Source organism: Scomber japonicus, chromosome 9, assembly GCF_027409825.1.
Source record: "Scomber japonicus isolate fScoJap1 chromosome 9, fScoJap1.pri, whole genome shotgun sequence".
Classification (NCBI taxonomy): Eukaryota; Metazoa; Chordata; class Actinopteri; order Scombriformes; family Scombridae; genus Scomber; species Scomber japonicus.
In genome coordinates this window covers 22,480,959-22,499,667 of record NC_070586.1, presented here as the reverse complement: position 1 = coordinate 22,499,667, position 18,709 = coordinate 22,480,959, and the positions used below count along the sequence as shown (strand labels likewise).

The 18,709-nt window shown below is 38.8% G+C and overlaps 2 protein-coding genes across 2 annotated transcripts; one reads left to right on the top strand and one right to left on the bottom strand.

Moving 5' to 3' along the window:
• Nucleotides 1-4,518: 4,518 nt before the first annotated feature.
• pes (pescadillo) lies at nt 4,519-12,235 on the bottom strand. Its single transcript, XM_053324994.1, has 15 exons — nt 12,103-12,235; nt 11,851-11,930; nt 11,327-11,480; nt 10,006-10,115; nt 9,567-9,738; nt 9,340-9,429; nt 8,976-9,092; nt 8,619-8,696; nt 7,419-7,508; nt 6,655-6,785; nt 6,392-6,517; nt 5,766-5,950; nt 5,452-5,591; nt 5,199-5,363; nt 4,519-4,930 (listed from the first exon to the last, which is right to left on the bottom strand). Exons 1-15 carry the CDS (start codon nt 12,124-12,126, stop codon nt 4,856-4,858), a joined length of 1,737 nt encoding a protein of 578 aa, XP_053180969.1. The 5' UTR covers nt 12,127-12,235; the 3' UTR covers nt 4,519-4,855.
• A 902-nt stretch (nt 12,236-13,137) lies between these two features.
• Nucleotides 13,138-18,139, top strand: p2rx2 (purinergic receptor P2X, ligand-gated ion channel, 2). Its single transcript, XM_053325695.1, has 12 exons — nt 13,138-13,304; nt 13,878-14,013; nt 14,107-14,178; nt 14,283-14,358; nt 14,450-14,546; nt 15,298-15,378; nt 15,539-15,692; nt 16,375-16,505; nt 16,591-16,681; nt 16,756-16,821; nt 16,930-17,007; nt 18,041-18,139. The coding sequence occupies exons 1-12, from the start codon at nt 13,138-13,140 to the stop codon at nt 18,137-18,139; spliced, it is 1,248 nt and encodes a 415-aa protein (XP_053181670.1).
• Nucleotides 18,140-18,709: the final 570 nt, after the last annotated feature.

Here is an 18,709-nt window from a genome sequence, read left to right as displayed (position 1 = left end):
GGTCCAGCAGAAACAAGGATTACCTTTAAACAATAAAAGAGACCATCATCATTGATATCTTTATCATCATGGTAAGATGTCCCTACCTGTTATTAGGTTATAACAGTTTTGAGAGAGTTTTATGCTAATAATAAAACTGGAGGCAAGCTTTGTGAACACAATTATGACACTTTATATAAATTATTTGGATGGCATGTTACTTTGAACTAAATTATAGCATAAAAAGTCTCCAGAGATTACATTCTGTTATCTTTTCCACAGGGGAGGACGTGATTATGCTTAAACTACAGAGATAGGAATCCGATTCAATAGCATACTGTTGCAAAACCACTGAACCTTATCATCATGTTAGTTTAAAAACTAAACTGGAACAGAGAGGTTTTGAATAATCTGCACAGTGATGTCAGTATTTCTGCTCTCTAGAAAAGGAAGTATTTAGCTCTTGTATTGGATCTTCATGTTTGGTCTTCATGTCCTGCAGCTTTAGGTGGCGTGCTTTTTTATCAAACATTAACTACGTATCGATTTCAGTGGACTTTCCCTTTTAATTGTATGTGACTCATTAATAACATTCTGACAGAGAGGGAAGGAAATGTTGAGAGTTTAATTTTGATGAGACAGCTTGACATTTTTTTCATAATGGCAGCTCCAAAACTGTAATTTTGTATATATTACAGTATTGTCATGTGGTGGACCATAATTTAAGAGGCTGAATAATATTTACCCACAGAGAACTACAATCCCTCTGTATTACAGCTGACCGAATTTCACTTGGCTGTCCACTTCATAAACAATTTAAACACACAGTGTGTAGTTAAAATTATGTAGGTGAGCTAAAAAAAAATAACATTTGAATGACCACTTGAAATGACCAACATTGTGTTTCTCACCTGTTCCATAAAATAAATAATGCATTCCCGTGGAAAGTGATATTGCTTTCCCCCTGCAGACCAGGGTAAGACGAGCTACCTGCTGACTCAGCTGCACTAGCAGCAAAGTGACACTCACCACCTTGAATTTCAAGCATTATATGACCCCAATACAGATCAGGATTTGGGGAGATGTTTACATAATTAGGCCACTATTTGTCTGTTTTTACTGCTTTTCTTGTGAGTTTATCAATATATATTTTGAATAATTCTGAAAATAATTATAAGGGGTAAAATCAGTCAAAGCCCTTGTTTTTTTCCCCACATTTTAGGTAATACTGATCTGCATCATTATTAGTAGATCTGCTAGATTTTTTTCTATCTGCAGGCACATATTCAGAGCTCCCATGAGAGGACACTCCCAAGTTAAAATCACCTACATAATCTACTGCTAGGGTCGCATTAAATGTGGAAATCTGTAAAAACAATAAATGAATCTTTGTTATCTTTAATAGTAATAATAGGACTATAATAAAAAAAACTTAAAAGGACTATGATATAGTTCAACACATAGAGATTTGACTGATAGTGCCGTCCACATGTCAGAGAGAAACATTTTTAAGGGTAAAAACAACTCTGCTGCAACTCAGCACCTGATGGGTTGAAATTCTGTAGAAAGCGTTGACATTTTTTAGTGAGTGAGGTGTTTTTCCAATGCTGGACATCACCAGGTGTGACATTGCTGAATTGGGACTGCTTCGTAGATGCAAACTGTAGCCAACAGTGTTTGCATAATTTGAAAGCAGTTAGGTTAAATGTGGATGAAGTTGTGATAACCCTTGCTATAACAAAAAGCCAAAGCCAATAATCAGCAATTTTCAGCTGCATGGGATGAGACTTTTGTTCAATAATATTGTTTTGAACAACTCTTATATAACTGAGCAGGTTATTATAGAATTCTGAGATAAAAGTAAGAATTCACACTAGGATTACCTCTCCATTTGTGAGTTTGTCTTCTGATAATTAATAACTGAATTTCAAATATTTTTGACCAACATCATATTTGTAAATCACACACCAGAGTTTTAGTGGTTGCATGCTTGAAACCTTTGAACCTTATGAAGCATCCAGTCAGAGAAAACCTTCTCTGACAGGATGTCTGTCCCTTTTTAGTGTCCGGTGTGTTATTTATTATTAATTTTTGGAATGAGTCCAGCTCTGGGTTATGGCTAGAGGTAGATTTCTTTGGCCTTTTATTAATGTGGGTTACTATGGTTTGTATCAGCACATGATTGTACAAACATTACTCTGCAAACACGGCTATTTCTACTCTTTGTGTGGACTCAATGAAGGGGCTATTATGAAGGCGTGTGAGAGAGCTTTCTTTCCACCATCAGAGTAGCTTCAGATGGTTGAGAGAAGACAGAGAGGAGACATTTTAGGCTAGTTTGAGCTGAAATATTATTTTTAGTGACATTATTTTCTCTTGTTAAGCCTTTATTAACCTTCAAACCTGAAATCCTTTAGGACAAATAAAAGGCCATTTTATTTATTAGACTAGTTGATTTAATTGTTTGCTGAAGTCATCCCTAAAGACTTCCATGTAACCACAAGGAGTGTCCTTGTAGAATGTATATTAGTACAACTTTATCCGTTTTATCCGTTAACCTTATCTCATCAACTCAGCATTGTTACAGTCCACCACTTAGGCTGAAAATGTTTACCCTGAACTTTGTATGGCAGCATACCTAAAACAAACACGGATATAGGAAAAGTGATATTGCATGTTATAATAGTGTAAATAGTATTTTTTTTTTAAACAGTAAAAGTTGCTAAATTGAGATTATGTTGCACTGTTTTTCCTTTCCTGAACAGCATTTTCTGTAAATATTTATCTGAAGGCGTTTTCATTACAACACTCAAAAATATATATTTTGAGAGAAGACAAACCATATTTCAATCAAAAGACTGTTAATGATTCCTTACCTTCATACATAAATCCAAAGAGAAACTAATCAAAGTGTTTCTTGTCCAGCTGTGTAGTTTTCTGCCTTTCCATTCAGCTCCAGATGACTGTAACAAGTTGATCTGCCTATTCTTATATCTGATCTTAACATACACATACTGTCATAGACCTAGCACGGTCCCACGTTCCCCTTATCACAGGTTTAGTGCTACAGAGCTCACTCATCTGGTCCTCTTCTCCTCTTTCTCTCTGCACACCTGATGCCTTGAGCTGCTTACCCCCCTTAACTTTCAATTCCAAAACTGATCTCGCTGAGTAAAGCACTGCAGGGAGGCTCATCTAGCCACATGTGACGTCAAGGGACATGCACTTGTCAGTGAATGTAAAAGAGGAAGGGAGGGTGGAGGAGATGGAGGGGAGGGAGAAAGAGAAAGGGAGGGAGGAGAGGCTGTATAGTCCCTATTCTGTGTCTACATACAGAGGGCTATTGAGTGCGGACACTGGAGTCTGAACTGCAAGCTGATAGGAGGGGTGGAAAGCAGCATAAAAAAAGAACAAATATAGAAAGCCAAAAGCACAAAGGCAAGAATTGTACCACTTGATCAAGACTGTTCTGTCTGTATTGTTCGAAATGCTTATTTAGCAAGCTGTGTCTACACATGCCATAGAAGTAGAAATGTACACAGGAGAGTAATTCAGTTCTGGACCACAGATTAAACTGTTATCTAAACAAATTGAGCAACCTACGCAGCCTACACTGTAGAGCACGTGCATAAAACATACATTTTCATATATATATCAAAAGGATTCATATTTTTCCCTTTCTGAGCAAATGCATTAAAAACATCTTTCACTCTGGTGTGTATAAAATATTCATGGACCATAAACACTGAATCTTTAGCTTGTGAAACTACCATTATCAATACAACCTCTTGTGCAAGACAGCAGACATTTCAATAGAGAATAAAATGAACATTCAACTGTGAGTGACGAGTCTATTGGCTCTGCATGCCAGGGTGTAGCAATATGTGGTCATAACGCCTAACCCAGTACAGTACTGTGCGTGAGGTCTATTCTGCCCCAGCTCTATGGCTGGACCTCGGGAGGCACACTGGATCTGGGCTGCTCATCCCACACTCGTCATGCTCAGGCACGACACTGCTGCTTTTGTTGAGCAGGGCGTGCCTCTGCCTGCAGGCAGCCAGAGTGCCAGGCTGAGACCCGGACTGGGTGGGCATGCGTGGAATTCAGATCAGGGTGAGAGGGGAGGGGGCAAGAGGGGGCACGGAGTGTCACAAACTGAATGAGGAGATTGAGGAGTGCAGGGCATGGCTAGCCTGGCCTTTGGCCCAACAGGATCTCGGCAGTGTCTCAGAGGGCAGAAGGGCTTATGCTCCTTCGTCATCAGCGCCTACTGCCCATGTGTGGACCAATCGGTCAAGACGTCCCACCAACAGCAACATAGTGGCCTCAGCCTCTGCAAAGATGTGAACCCTTGGTCTAAAGGGACATATTTCCATCTTTCAGATTCATACACAGCTGGGTGCAGTGACACAGGGGCAGTTTGTCTGCTATTATGAGACTGACCATTTACTTGTTACATAGATAATCCACATATATGGTGATTGGTGTTGCAGTGTGAAGAAATGTGGCATGACTGTTCCAATAACACAAACAACAAGATTAATAAACGGTGTTTTTACTTTAAAATACAGACCGGTTCAAGTACAGATCTTAAAATAAAGTGAAAGGAGTATCTTGTGTATTGTATAATAGTAGAGAAGAGTTCATACAAACAAAACAGTCACTTTTACAACAATAATTACACAATTAGCACTATGCCACATCCTGGATATCAGCTTGAAATTATGCAGAGGTTAATGCACCCACATAACTGCATGTAACTTGCTCACAGAGCTCTGAAATGCACTTATAGGTTTCATGACATGTAAACCTGTAATGCATTCGACCTCAAAGTTAAATACATAAAGTCAGTCTGAACAATAAATCATCTGATGGATCATTTTCTGGTCTTTTTCTTCTTCGCTTTTTCAGCATCATCAAAGGCTTTCCTCTTGGCAGCAAGCTTGTTAGCCTATTAGAGAAGAACAAATGCAAGTTAATGAACAGATCTCAACACCAGTCAAAGATGTCTGTGAACTCAGAGGGTCATCGATGGGTTTAACATTCTCTCAGCAGCAACTATACAATACTGTTAAACATTCTCAGCCCAAGATAAGATGCCACATATTGACAAAGGATACAATGTTAGAAATGTAAGAATGCTATTTGCACGTGTGACTTCTCAAACAGTCTTATCTACACGTAAATCCATATGCAGGAAACACAAAAATTGAACAAACCTCTCGGACTTTTCTCTTCTTTCCGAACATGATTTTGTCGTAGAGGTACTTCTCCTTTTTCTTCATCATCATGATGGCCAGGCGCTTCTCCTCTGCTTTCTCCTCCTCCTCCAAGCGTGCCGGGTTTTCCACTTTCATTTTTCCAGGGGTCACTTTCACTGGCAACTAAAATGGAAGAGAAACAAGTCAATAAATTGGTTGTAAAAACAAAAAGGTGACAGATGGTAACTAAAACGAGTCAGAAGTCACTTACTTTGCCCTGAGATCTTTGCTCTTCCATCTTCTTCAGATTTTTCTCCTCGGCCTCTTCCTCATCATCTTCCTCTTCTTCATCATCGTCATCTTCCTCCTCCTCTTCCTCGTCATCTTCACCTTCCTCCTCCTCTTCTTGAGCTATGATGGAAGAAAAATATATAAATTGTTTTCATGGTCTTTAAATATGCATTTCTTATAAAAAGGTTGATTCTCAACAACTTCAATTTTTTTCAGCAAAAATTTCAGAACACAAAGTAACTGATTACACACATATCAAATATTGTTAAAACAAAATGAATATGGAGTTCATACCAGGATTTTCTCCCCGCTGTAAGGCCATGATCTTCAGTTTCTCTGGGGGCACGTAGTCTCCATCCTTCTCCTCCACGAAAGGAGAGAGGTGGGGGGGCAGAGTCACTCCGAGGAAGTAGTCCTCCACGGGTAAGACTAATTTGGCATTGACACAATCATACAGCCACTGGGGCTGGATATAGTACCTGAAACACATAACATCACAGTAAACACTATGAAAATAACCTCTTAATTATGCATGTTGTTTATTACAGAGTGATGAGTACACATATCACTCTAAAAAGCGAGCAGTTTTCCTCTCTTCTCAAGTATTATATGAGGGTTTTGGCAGAAATGGTGGAAGTAATGTGACTCTTATGTGGGGAATGCAAAGAGCATGATGAAGGAAGAGGGCAGGGACTGTCAAACACAATGAAGAACACAGAATAGCTTTGAGGCAAGAGAGCGGAAAGAGGACGCTGAAAGGAGGCATTGTACAGGAAATGATAATGAACAAGTAGAGAGGGGCACAAATCAATCAGCAGATATTTGTTGTCAGTGATAAGTTCGAGACATTTGGGTGAAAACGGAAGATATTCAGAATGACGAAAAGTAAAACAAGTATGGATTTGACTTATTTATTTTACCTGTTGATATACTGTTTGTCTATGTTGGGTCTGTCAACAATATGATGCGTGATGGTCTCATCTGTCACATCGTATGTGCTCCCCATGCAAACAGACTTGTCCCAGGACACTTCACCACCAAAACACCTGAAATTGAGCAGCAATATACAAAAAAATACACAAAAAGGGAAATTGATCAGTTTAAGGTTTGTTTGTATGGCATCATTATTTATAAAATAAAATATAAATAAATGTGTTTCTAAAAAGCAGCAGCCCTCACTCACCTGATGACAAAAGCCAGTGACTCTCTGGGCACTTCTCTGTTGAGGAAGAACTTGAGCCCCTCAAAAATCTTTGTCTGGGCCTCCTGCTGTATCTGTTCTTTCTCTCTGGCCTCCATCTTTTCCATGTCCTCCTGAAGAGAAGAATTAAAAGGAAAACTTTTGGTTATGTAGACAGGTAGTTTATACATAAATATACTGTGAGGGCTGGGTCATAACAAGAACTGACATTTTAAACTGAATTCAGATTCAACATTAAAGACTCTCATCAACACTGGTGGGTTTTATCACTCATTTCCACACAAAAAAAAAAAGATTAGGGTACCAGACACTGAATTTAAGTAGAGCGAATAGTGCAAGTAAATTTGTTGTGACGATAATAGAGACGAAACCCTGATTCCTGATAAGCAAATAATTCGAAACAAAAAAACAAAACAACAACTACTGCAGTGAGTTTCAACTGAACCTGGGCTCCTGAAAAGTATCTGTGATGATCAAGTTCAAAAGCTGGCAACCTCAAACCAATTGGGCAAAACAAAGTGAGAAACGCCACACCCTTAGCAACCACACGTTGAGCAGTAATCTCAGTCTCACATCTCTAAAAGCTTCCCTGATAAAGACCTCTCATATCTGCCCTCAGAGACCAATTAGCTTGTTTTTCGACATTTCTTAGACAGAAAACAGCGATATAATTTTCTCAGTTCTCTGCATGTAAGATGAACAGGTAAGATTCAGTGAGTCATGTGCGTGTGAACTGGTTTTCTTACCCCTTCAACAGGAAACTGATCCAGTTCAGCCTCCTCCTCCTCTGCAGCAGAAACCACTCGGGCCAGACTGGCACTCAGGGCTGACAGTTTCTGCACAGCCAAAAACAGCAGTTATTACAACTCCCCTATGTTTATTATCTACATGCACACATAAACACAAAGTTTGTATCAGTCATGTGATAATGTACAAAATAATTTGCGGGTTAGAGGTTATCCTGCCTACCAACCAACATAAGTGAATGAAAATGCAGGTATAAGCAACATGAAAAATCCTATCTCTCTAATTAATTTCAATGAGCCAACTAGGCATGGCCCGGTTACCGGTTTCAAGGTTCCACAGTATGAAAAAGTCACGGTTTCAAAATCACCAAAATTTTCCATCATACCGTTCCTGCAGTATGAGCGGGGTTTTTCTTTTTAATGTGACGTCTTGTCAGAGAGAAAGTGGAAGTCCCTCAGGTCGTGTGCAGCTGCAGCGTAAGCAGGTAGCTCTGCAGTCTGTATGAATGTAAAAAGACAGACTGCCGCGGCTTGGAGGAAGAAGGTCCCTACGTGCAAAACGTGCTTGTGGACAGTGACAGCCTGAGGAGGCAATACATCCAATATGATAGTGAGCAAGTCTCCAAAAACTGTTGAGATTCAGTTTTAAGCTCCTGCCTGCATTTATCTATTTATATTTATCTTAGAAGTGTTTTTACTTTTTTCAATCATTTATGTTCTGATCTTGAGCCACAGGTTAAGTGATTGCATTTATTTGCACTTTGTGTTGTTGGACAGCTAAGAGTCCATCACACTGGACAGTAGAGGAAGAGACAGAGACGCTGGTACACATCTGTTTAAACCATTTTTATCATCCCGTCTTTGTTTCCTGTGTCCGTGTATAATGACGGAAAAAAAGCAGTATTTCAACAAATACTTGTTGACTTGAGAGAATTTTGGGGGGCATTGCTAGTAAGATAAATGTCTAATCAAACTTTTATTGACTGAATTTATTATAATTGATATTATGTTCATATCAGCAACATGGTTAAGGCCTGTACTGGTTATGTTATGTTATGTTATGTTAGTGCTCTTCGCATGACTCTATTAGTCAGCCCAGACTTCATCGAGGAGGTGGTTTAGTTGCTGTCTAGGTAACAGTAGAGGTAAGGGAGCATATTATTTAATGGATCATTCAACATAGCCCATAAAGAATTTCACCTCTAAGTAGCTCTCTGAATTCATGGCGTAGTCATCCTCATCCTCGCCCTTCAGCTCCAGCTCAGCTTTACTGTCCAGCTGCAAAAGAAAGACGGCATTAACACAGCACAGAGCCACCAGCCATAAATTACTACTGTAATCACAGAGAACTATTGTGGTGTGCAGAGTTCCAAATAAGAGTTGCATGTTTCTGAAATCTGTCACAGTAAGCAATCCACTTTAAATATAACTACAACACTGTTATAATTATTGTAATATAACATTTGTTACACACTGTTAATTCACTTTCAGATAAAAGGACTTATATGTATATATAGAGCAAAATCCTTATGTTTGCAGAGCCGGAGTTCAAGATACCTTTGGTGGGTAAAGCAGATTGAGGGAGTGGTAGAGTCGGAAGTTGACAAACCCCATGAGCGTGGTGTACAACTCTGTGAAAGTTGCCATTACTCTGTAGTCAACATCTGTGGGGTGCTGAAAGGGCAAAAAACAGATTTGAACTAAGTGGAAAAATGTGTAACTGAGTACAAACATTTATAGTAATTTATAATCAGTGGACTCAGTGGAGTTTTTTTCTGTATTTGATATCAACAATGTCCTTGACTTTATGATGTGGTACTGACAGAGCGGTCTCATCCCTCAGTATAAACCCATAATGACAAACTGACTGCTAACTATTGGCATAATCACTATGAGCGGCATTTCATCATTCTGTACTTACATCATGAGAGAACTGATATGGCACCAGCCATGTAATGAGCTGCCCCATCACCTCAGCTTGATAATATATTCCCTTGATGGAGATGAAAACCTGCAAGGAACAGACAAGTGTTTAATGTGTGGCAGAACAGGGGTCAATGAACTCAAGTCGTTTCAAGACTTTGTATTTATGCAGTGTGTCAAACAAAGAAAGCAGCCTGATGGTTGCAGTTCAGTGTAGAATGGCACCTTTTTGAGAGCACGAGATGTGATCACATAGTTCATCCATTCCACAGTGAGGCGTCTGCACAGCTGGATCGTCTGCACATGACATTTTCCTGTTCGGGCGAAGGTAGAGAAGAGGAAGCACATGCACAGTGCATCTTCAATATCACGGAGAGCATCAATGAAGCTGGGGTACCTGTCACACAAAAGAGCACCAGTGAAACAAAGCAACTTCATACCATTTAGAATATATTACATCATATCTAAGAATGAAAAAAATGAAGTATTTAGTAGTTTTGTTTCCAACTTATGAAATGCTATATTATTTAATACAGAATAAATCCCACTATTTGCAGTTACCTGGCGTTTCTATTGATGTCCTGTAACTTGACTCTACAGAGTCACTACCACACTTAAGCTCAACTACGCCCTCCTATGGTCACTGCTGAACATAACATCTTACCTTTCTTTGATGATGTGGTCCAATTTATAGGTTGGCTTGTTCTCCTTCAGTCTCTCCACTGAAGTCCATTCTGTTTTTCCATATGCCTTCTTAAGTTTGCGTACAAACACCTTTAAATAAAGCACAGTGACAGTGATCGCACTTATACCATTACAGGCAATAAATAAATGGATGAGCGAGATTCAGGTTCCACATTAACAAGGCTATAAACATAGCTAATATGTAACCATTTATAAATCAAAAAGATGCAGAAAAACTGATTCATGCATTTCAAGCCGACTCAATTACGGTAATGCACTTTTTACTGGCCTCACAAAAAAAACACTGAAGACTTCAGCTCATGCTAAACATTGCAGCTTGTCTATTAAAACAGAAACAAGAGGAGAGAGCACATTAGTCCAGTTCTAGCTGCTCTGCACTGGCTTCCTGTAACATTTAGAATTGACTTTAAGATCATCCTCCATATATACAAAACCCTTAATGAGCTATGACAAAGCTACGTGGCTAATCCTTGTATACTATTTGTCATCAAGAACACTGCAATTATCTGCTGCTGGTTATTGGCAGTTTCCAGCAACAGCCAAAAGAAAATGGGGGGTGCAGCCTTTGTCAATTATGCCCCAAAGTTATGGAACACATTTTCTTTAGATATCAGAGGAGCCGGCTTGCTGAATGATTTTAACAGCAAGCTAAAAACCTATCCCTTCACTTTATCTTTAAACTATCTTCTCTGACAGTCATCTCCTCATTGATGCACTACTGAATTAATTTTAATATTTAAATCTTCTTTAAAATGTTTAATTCGACATATTCTATTTATTAGCTACTTTTCCTATGTAATATTTTTACTATTTTCAATTATGACTTTTTATTTTCCATCAAACATTTCTGTGTCGTTTTTTTTTTACATTGCTTTGTTTCGTCTCGGCCCCTTTAATGTGAAGCACTTGGTGTATGCAATTTCTTTTTGTTTTAAAGCACTCTGAGCTGCATTTCTTGTATGAAAAGTGCTATACAAATAAATGTATTATTATTATTATTAAAGAAAATTGTACCAAAGTATCAACGAAGAATTTCTTAAAGAAAGGAACAATTTACATTTACAAAAAGCAAAAACATGTCTTTTAACAAAAGAAAAGCCCTCATCTGGCAGACCGATTTTCTCTTGAGCTGACTGCATTCTTTGCAAAAAAAGAGAGCCGTTTATCAAAAACAGAAAATCAAATACAATTTTCTTTCCTGAAAGAACCAAGACTTGATCTTGCTTCAAGAACGTTTTTCTGTTAGTGTTAATATTTATAAAATAGGCTAAATACAATACCTTGTACTCTCTGAATTTGCCAACTATCGGCTCATGCAGCAGAAAGCGGATGTCTTTGAGCAGGTAGAAGGTCCTCGGGGCGGTGGAGCCCTTGTTCACTTTCTTCTTGTGCTTGGGCTCATGAGGGTAGATGCCTTTAAGGATGCATAGTCGCCTGAGAAACCCAAAAATAATGTATTAGTGACATGGCTGCTGTGTGGCTGTGTCTTGCCAGAGGACTGTCCTGATATTAAAGTAACTTTTTTAAGTATTAATCTACCAACTGATAATGACTAAAACAGTAGTGGGTACAGTCCTTAATATCAAAACCACTCTCCTACTATTTATACAAGGGTAGCAATCCCTTTAGTGACTAAAATAAGAACTCAATCAGTGTTATTCAGATCTGACAAGTTTAAGTGTAGTGGGTTTTTGGTCTGGAACTTATCTAATGTTGTCTGGATGGAGAAATATCAGTGAGACACCTGTCAACTGATACAGGCTGCTAAATACGCAGCTATTATTTCGTTAGCATTTCATGTTACCTGAAGTCTGGGAGGCTCAGCTGCAGCTTCTTGCGAGCCTTATTTCTGGTGATGTAGTTGGTGGCAGAGCCCCTCTCAAACTGGAAAGCAAGAGTCAGACGCTCACATTAAACTCATGCACAACATATCACCTCACTTTGTGTCCACGTTGTCGAAAGAGTTTAAAGGCTTTAAACTCGCTTGTCTTCTCCAACACGTTGGGACAAACAAGGCTCCAGGCGGCTAACATTAAACAGCTACGTCGACTCTCACCTTTTTCTTTTGAAGACCTCCCATTTACACACAGCCTGCGAATCTTCACACACGATTTGGAGATGTAATTACTCAGAAATTAACAAAAGTTAACAGATGTATACAGCACGAGCCACCATAACCCGTAGCCAATACACGTGTTGTGTGACGTGCGAGCGTGCATGGTAGGACCCAAAGCCAGAGGTAGACCGTGGGTCTGCCTGTATAAAAAGAAGACATAATAAACTAACACTGGTCCCTTTTGACACACTTTTTTCTCTATATCCGTTTTTACAGTAACTGATTAAATGTAACTTATACAGTAAGTAAACATAGTAGGATCAGTAGGCTACCACCACAGTCCCTCTAAAATAGGCTTACAGGTACAAACACAATAATTAAACCTACTCAGATATGATGAAATTGAGCCAAAATAGTGAGTGACAAGGTTTAAATCGCCTCCAAAAGAATCCTGTGTAGAACTATAATAAGTGTATTCTTTAAAATACTACGCCTACTATTAGTTTTACCACTACTTCTACTACTAGCCTAATAATAGGTACTATTTCTACTCCTACTACCACTACTACTAGTACTACTAGTCTACTACTACTGCTACTACTTCTACTACTACTACTATCATACTACTACTACTACTACTACTACCACTAATAACAATAATAGCAGTAATAATGATGATGATGATGATGATGATGATGTAAAATTAGGAAAAATAGGTATAAAAGGTGATGTGATCCAAAAACAAACAATCAAAAAATGATAGAGCTTTATCTAAAAGACATAGACCTCTCAAAATAAATACATCAGATTTTATGTTTGATCCAGAAACACATCATAAAGCTGTATAATCATCAGAATTAACTATCACCACATCTCTCAACCACGCCTCCCTCTCTTCTCCCTGACTCTGACTGGAGACAGAAATGCTTGAGGGAGATGCAGACTGGAGAGTGAGAGAGAGAGAAACAGAAAGCTGGATACAGAGAGATAGAAACACTAAGAAATAAGACAAAAAAAGACAGGCCATCTCAGAATATGTGTGGAGCATTTCATCAGTTCGCCATGGGATTACGTGAGTTTATAAAGGACTATTTTCTTGGTTTCTGGGACTATGAGACCCCAAAGGTGATGGTGGTAAAAAACAAAACCCTTGGAGTCATATACAGGGCTGTTCAGTTTCTTGTCATCACCTATTTCATCTGGTAAGCTTCATGTTTGTGTATTTGCATGTCTATTGTATGCACTATGAAGGCTGTAGTAACATAAAACTGATATGTTGTTGATTTTTTTTGCATAATTTGTTATGAGATGTATAATGTGTTTGTTTAATGCTTCTTTTAGGGATTACATATTACACATATAAGGATATGATTTGTCAATATGCTTTTGTGTGTCAAAAATGTATGTAAGAAAAAAGAAATGTGCTATGACTTTAAATTCTCAATACCAATTCAGTTGAGAGGAAATGCCCATTTGCCATTATCTCTGGGGAACGAATTAAATGCATAATTGATAGAAACATGTTTTAGATGAGTCTGTCCATTATCACAAATTTACCCAAGAATAGTAGTTTTAATTCATGCTGTGAAGATCTTATTGATCATCGGATTGTGTCAAATCTTAAATTACTTTTTCTACTCATGTCTTGAGTTTTATGACTCAAGTGCGTCATGATTACCGGGCTTCAACAAAGAGGTAACCTGATACCTCCAATAAAGAATTGACGTCATGATAGAAAATGTAATATTCCTTATGTCTGCTCTATCATCCTGAAGGTATGTCTTCATAAGCCAGAAAGCATACCAAGAAAGTGAAACCCGCCCAGAGAGCTCTGTTTATACTGTCATGAAAGGCTCAGCGGTCCATGGAGATCAAATCTTGGACACTGTGGAGTATGCTCGACCCTCAGAGGCCAGTTCAAAACAAATGCTAAATCATGAAATTATCTCACCACTAATACTGTGACAGCAGACTAATTGTCTTTCTGTGGCATTTCCCTCACAGGGTGGGGATGTCATTAGTACAATATTGAGACGAGAAGTCACGTATGACCAAATGCAAGGAACCTGTGCTGAGGTGAGTGGTCAACAAAAGCTTTCTTTAGTATGCAGGAAAAGACAATGTGCAATAAAAGCATGTTAAGTACATAGACATTGAGCATCTGCCTCATTTTACTTCAGTATTTCCATGTTGCCAATGCCAACTGTACGACAGATTCTGACTGCGTCCAGGGAGAGGTTGACTTTGATGGCCATGGTACTGTTTTTACTTCTTATAAAATTGGTCCTCGTTCTTGGTTGATCAGTATTTGTCACAGTTTTTCTCAGTTTCAAACCCTTTCTCACAGGCAGGAGGACTGGCAGATGTGTTCAGTACTACAACCACACCTTTAAAACCTGTGAGATCCAAACCTGGTGTCCCATTGAGGAGTATGCTGTAGAACGGTAAGGAAGGTGATTCAGGTGTTCCCCAACAAGCTGGTCTGAATCACTCAGTAACCCAAAGATGGTCTCAATGGGCATCATAGGTCAACAGCACCAGACCAAACTTGGGAACACAAAAAAAAATCCAAAACACCTTAATATATTATATAAAGAAAGAGGGAGAAACCAAGGAGGAGGCAATTAAAAGACTCCCTGACAGGAAGCCATTATAGAACAATCTTAAACAAACTGTTTATAGCATTTGATTATAACAATAGTAATTAAATATCTTTACACTATTCTTACTCCAAGAAAGGCATGGTGTGGGTCTGGACAAAGCTTTTTTGGGTTTCTTCTTCCCTATGTGTGCTATGTGTGAAGGTCCGCAGCAATACAGTGAGTTTAACACACTTCCAGTAAAAGTTGAAGACAGCAGCAAAAAAAGCAAACAAAACAAAAATACCACAAATAAGAACATTAACAAGTTGAAAAATGGTTGTCTAGCCACACACACTCAGATAAGAATTTGGCTATTCATGAGCCTAAGAAAATAAGAAGTTTTAAATTTACCAGAGGGGTCTCGTTGGACTATGGTCAGTGAGCAGGTCAGTAACACACGGGAAGCCAAACCATTATGTGCTTAATAGACTTCAGAAGGCCTTAAGGTTGATTCTGTGCTGTACTGACGAGATTTAACAACTGTCGTTTGTAAGGGATGGCTTTTAAGGGTACTCCTGGGAATAATGATTGATTTCTCTTCTGTCTTCAACAGAGAACCAGCTCTAGTGGAGGCCATCAATTTCACTGTCTTCATCAGGAACTCTATCCACTTCCCCAAATTTAAAGTGCTGAGGTAGAGTACCTCCACGCACACACACACACACACACACACACACTAAAGTATAGGGTATAGGGTGTCAGCAATAAACTGCAACTACATGTTAATACAGTGGCCTTCTTAGCTCCTCTCATCTTCAAACATTCAGAACAACTCCTGTTTTTATCTTCGGCAGGGGAAATATCAAGGATGCCTCAAACAAGCGCAACTTGCACAAATATCTCACCAGGTGTCATTATGATGAAGAGAAAGAGCCGTACTGTCCAAACTTCCGTCTGGGCTACATCGCAGAACGAGCCAGGGAGAATTTCAGTGAGCTCTGCAGGACTGTAAGTATGAGTTTTGATTCAGGATGTCAGAAAAAAAATTATTTTTCTACATATATTGATTGAATTTGGAACAACACAATACTGTCTCTGAAGTCTTAAAGATAACACTGAGAAGTATTTGTACCCCTGGTACAAATACCTCGGCCACACAGCTGAGCTATGTGCACCCTACAGTATAACAACGTGAAAATGTGGAGGATATTCATCTTCCACGCAAAAGGGCGAATATAGAAAGGTTTCATCTCTAATGTTTGTTCTACAGACATTTCTGGCGGTAAAGTTGTATCATATTTTCATAATATTTCCTCAGTGAATGCATACAAGCGTCAGTTTGTCAGTTAGAAATTTTTTGTCGCCAATATCTATCTAATGTATTAGCAAACATAAGGGGCTGTCACATCACCAGGGGTGCATTAATGAACGGGCTAACCTGGGCCACAGCCCCAGGGCCTCCACCATGGGGGGGGCCCTGGGGAACATCCTAAAGTCCTGTAGCGGGGTGGGGGGGGCCTCATAAAGTTCTGTAGCCCAGGGGCCTCCAGTGATGTTAATGCGCCCCTGCACATCACTATAGGAACAAAGCGGTGGTGTGGTAGCATGTCTGTCATTAGTGCAAGAAAAATTTAATACTATGTGACAGTGTAGCATTGCTTAAGATGTAATAATATCTGTGTTTCCTCAGGGAGGAGTGATTGGAGTTTTCATCAACTGGAAGTGTAACTTGGACCTGGATCCTTCACACTGTAAACCCACATATTCTTTCCGCCGTCTTGATGTCCGAAAGGATCAGGCCAGTTCTGGTTACTATTACAGGTGACCCCCCCAACACCAACCACTGACTTTTATGTTCAAAATTTTGGATTGTGGTCTAGTTTGTTTTGTTTATTTAATTTTCCAGGTTTGCCAAATATTACAGCAAGGATGGGATAGAGTCTCGGACACTTATCAAGGCCTATGGCATCCGCCTGGATGTCATAGTTCATGGACACGTGAGTAAACACATCATCACTACATCATAAATATTCAACTTTTATTGCAATGTTTGTATAAAATTTCATTGCAGGCAGGTAAATTCAGTCCCATCCCAACCATCATCAGCACAGTGACGGCTATGACTTCAGTTGGGATTGTGAGTTTTAACATCATTCCTCTTTTTTCTTGTGACTTTTGAAGTTGCAGCTTCTTCATTGCTCTTTTCACCACAAACTGTTCTTTCTTTTCATCTCACCTTCTTTAGTGTACCATTATTTGTGACTGGATCATGCTGACATTTATTGACAAGAATGAAATCTACAGTGACAGAAAGTTTGATGAAGTGAGTAAAAACCAACATATATTCATCCACAATGCATTGGGCATATGTGTTCAGGGCATTTTTGAGATACAGAGCATTAAAGTGATTCACACCTCAGAATGAATATATATCAAGACACATTCTCAAAAATCATTTTAAAAAATATGGATAGATAGATTTTAGTACAGATCTATTTGGCGTCACTTACAGCATGGTACACATGAATTTGAATAGAGCACATATCAGAAACTAACTGATGATTAATGAAAAGCTAGTTCCTGAATGACTGAAATGATGACTAATGATGTATGGTGCATCGTATGGATCAGTTTGTCTGAATCTGTCTTTATTTCATGATTATCTTAATATGATTTACTGTTTTTGTGCTCATTCAAGATAAAGGAAAAACTGAGCTTTAACTGGAAATGAGTTTGTTGATGACAAACCAGCGATAACAGGATTCTCATGAACATGTTTTGTTTACTGTATATATATATTTTTATGTAAGATATTGTGGCATGTCACAGTGGGAAAAGGACAGGTGAAAATAATAAAATGAATGATGGCTGAATTCCATTTAGCTGCCTCAGATTCAAGGTCCTGATTCATGGTCAACCTGCCATGGCCTGTGCTTATAACTATAATAAGTCAAAGTGTCAGCTGTGAATACCTATGTATATCTATAATTTGTTGATGCTCCTTACTCACCTATTTAAAGACTGAGAAATTGAAAATGGGACCAGATATGGGGTAACTCAGGAAAACTAGCTCTGATGGGTTCAGTCTAAAAGGTAGACTCATGTTATTGCAACAGTTAAGACATTAATCTCTTCACTTTCAGATGTCTATCTCAGAGGAAAACATTAGTCAGGCTATTGTACTTTATTTGATGGTTAAAATGTAATTCATGTTAAATGCACAAGGTATTTTGCAGCACCATGGCCCCTTCATATAAATCAGATTGCTTCTGCAGGATTGTTTGCTGAAGGATTACATGTTAATAACTCCAAGTTTATACTTGCCATGTCTAAGTGAAGGACATCTTCCTCCACAGGTTATCCAGGAGCCTAAAGTACCCATCTCCACAGAGCTCAGCTACATCAACAGCTACGGATCAAACCATTCAGACCTGTCGGAAGGTGTACCGCTGTGATGCTTTCACAGTTGCCTCAGTCCTTGCTGGACAAGTGTGTGGACTCTCCTCTCCATCAGCTGACTGTGGCAACAACAACAGCAGATCTTCTCAGGAGTCTGCAGCATCACAGTGACGTGCCGGTCACTATGCTGCCGTTAGTGGGAATGAACTGAAAGAGTATCACAGTGACAGAAGACGTCTTTCTGAAAGACAGCTCTTTCTGTCAACTGGGTCTCTGCTGCCTGAGCTGTAGTTCATGTATTATCTCCAAACGTCTTGATCTGTACATGGACCTCAATTGTTCAACAATGGAATAAATTCAGTTTCACTTTCAATTAATGACAATAACTCCACTTGGAGAATATTTATTTTCTCAGTATGAAAAGACACTAAGCCATTTAAAAAAAAATATACACAGTAATGAGAAACCACTTAACAAACATACAAAATACAGTATGTCCATATCTATCAATGTATTAGACATTCAACACAACAATAAATGTCCTCTATCAATCTCTGTGTCAGAGATAGGCATTCACATGTACAGAATATAAATCTGCGTCATAACAAAACATGAAATTGCACTTA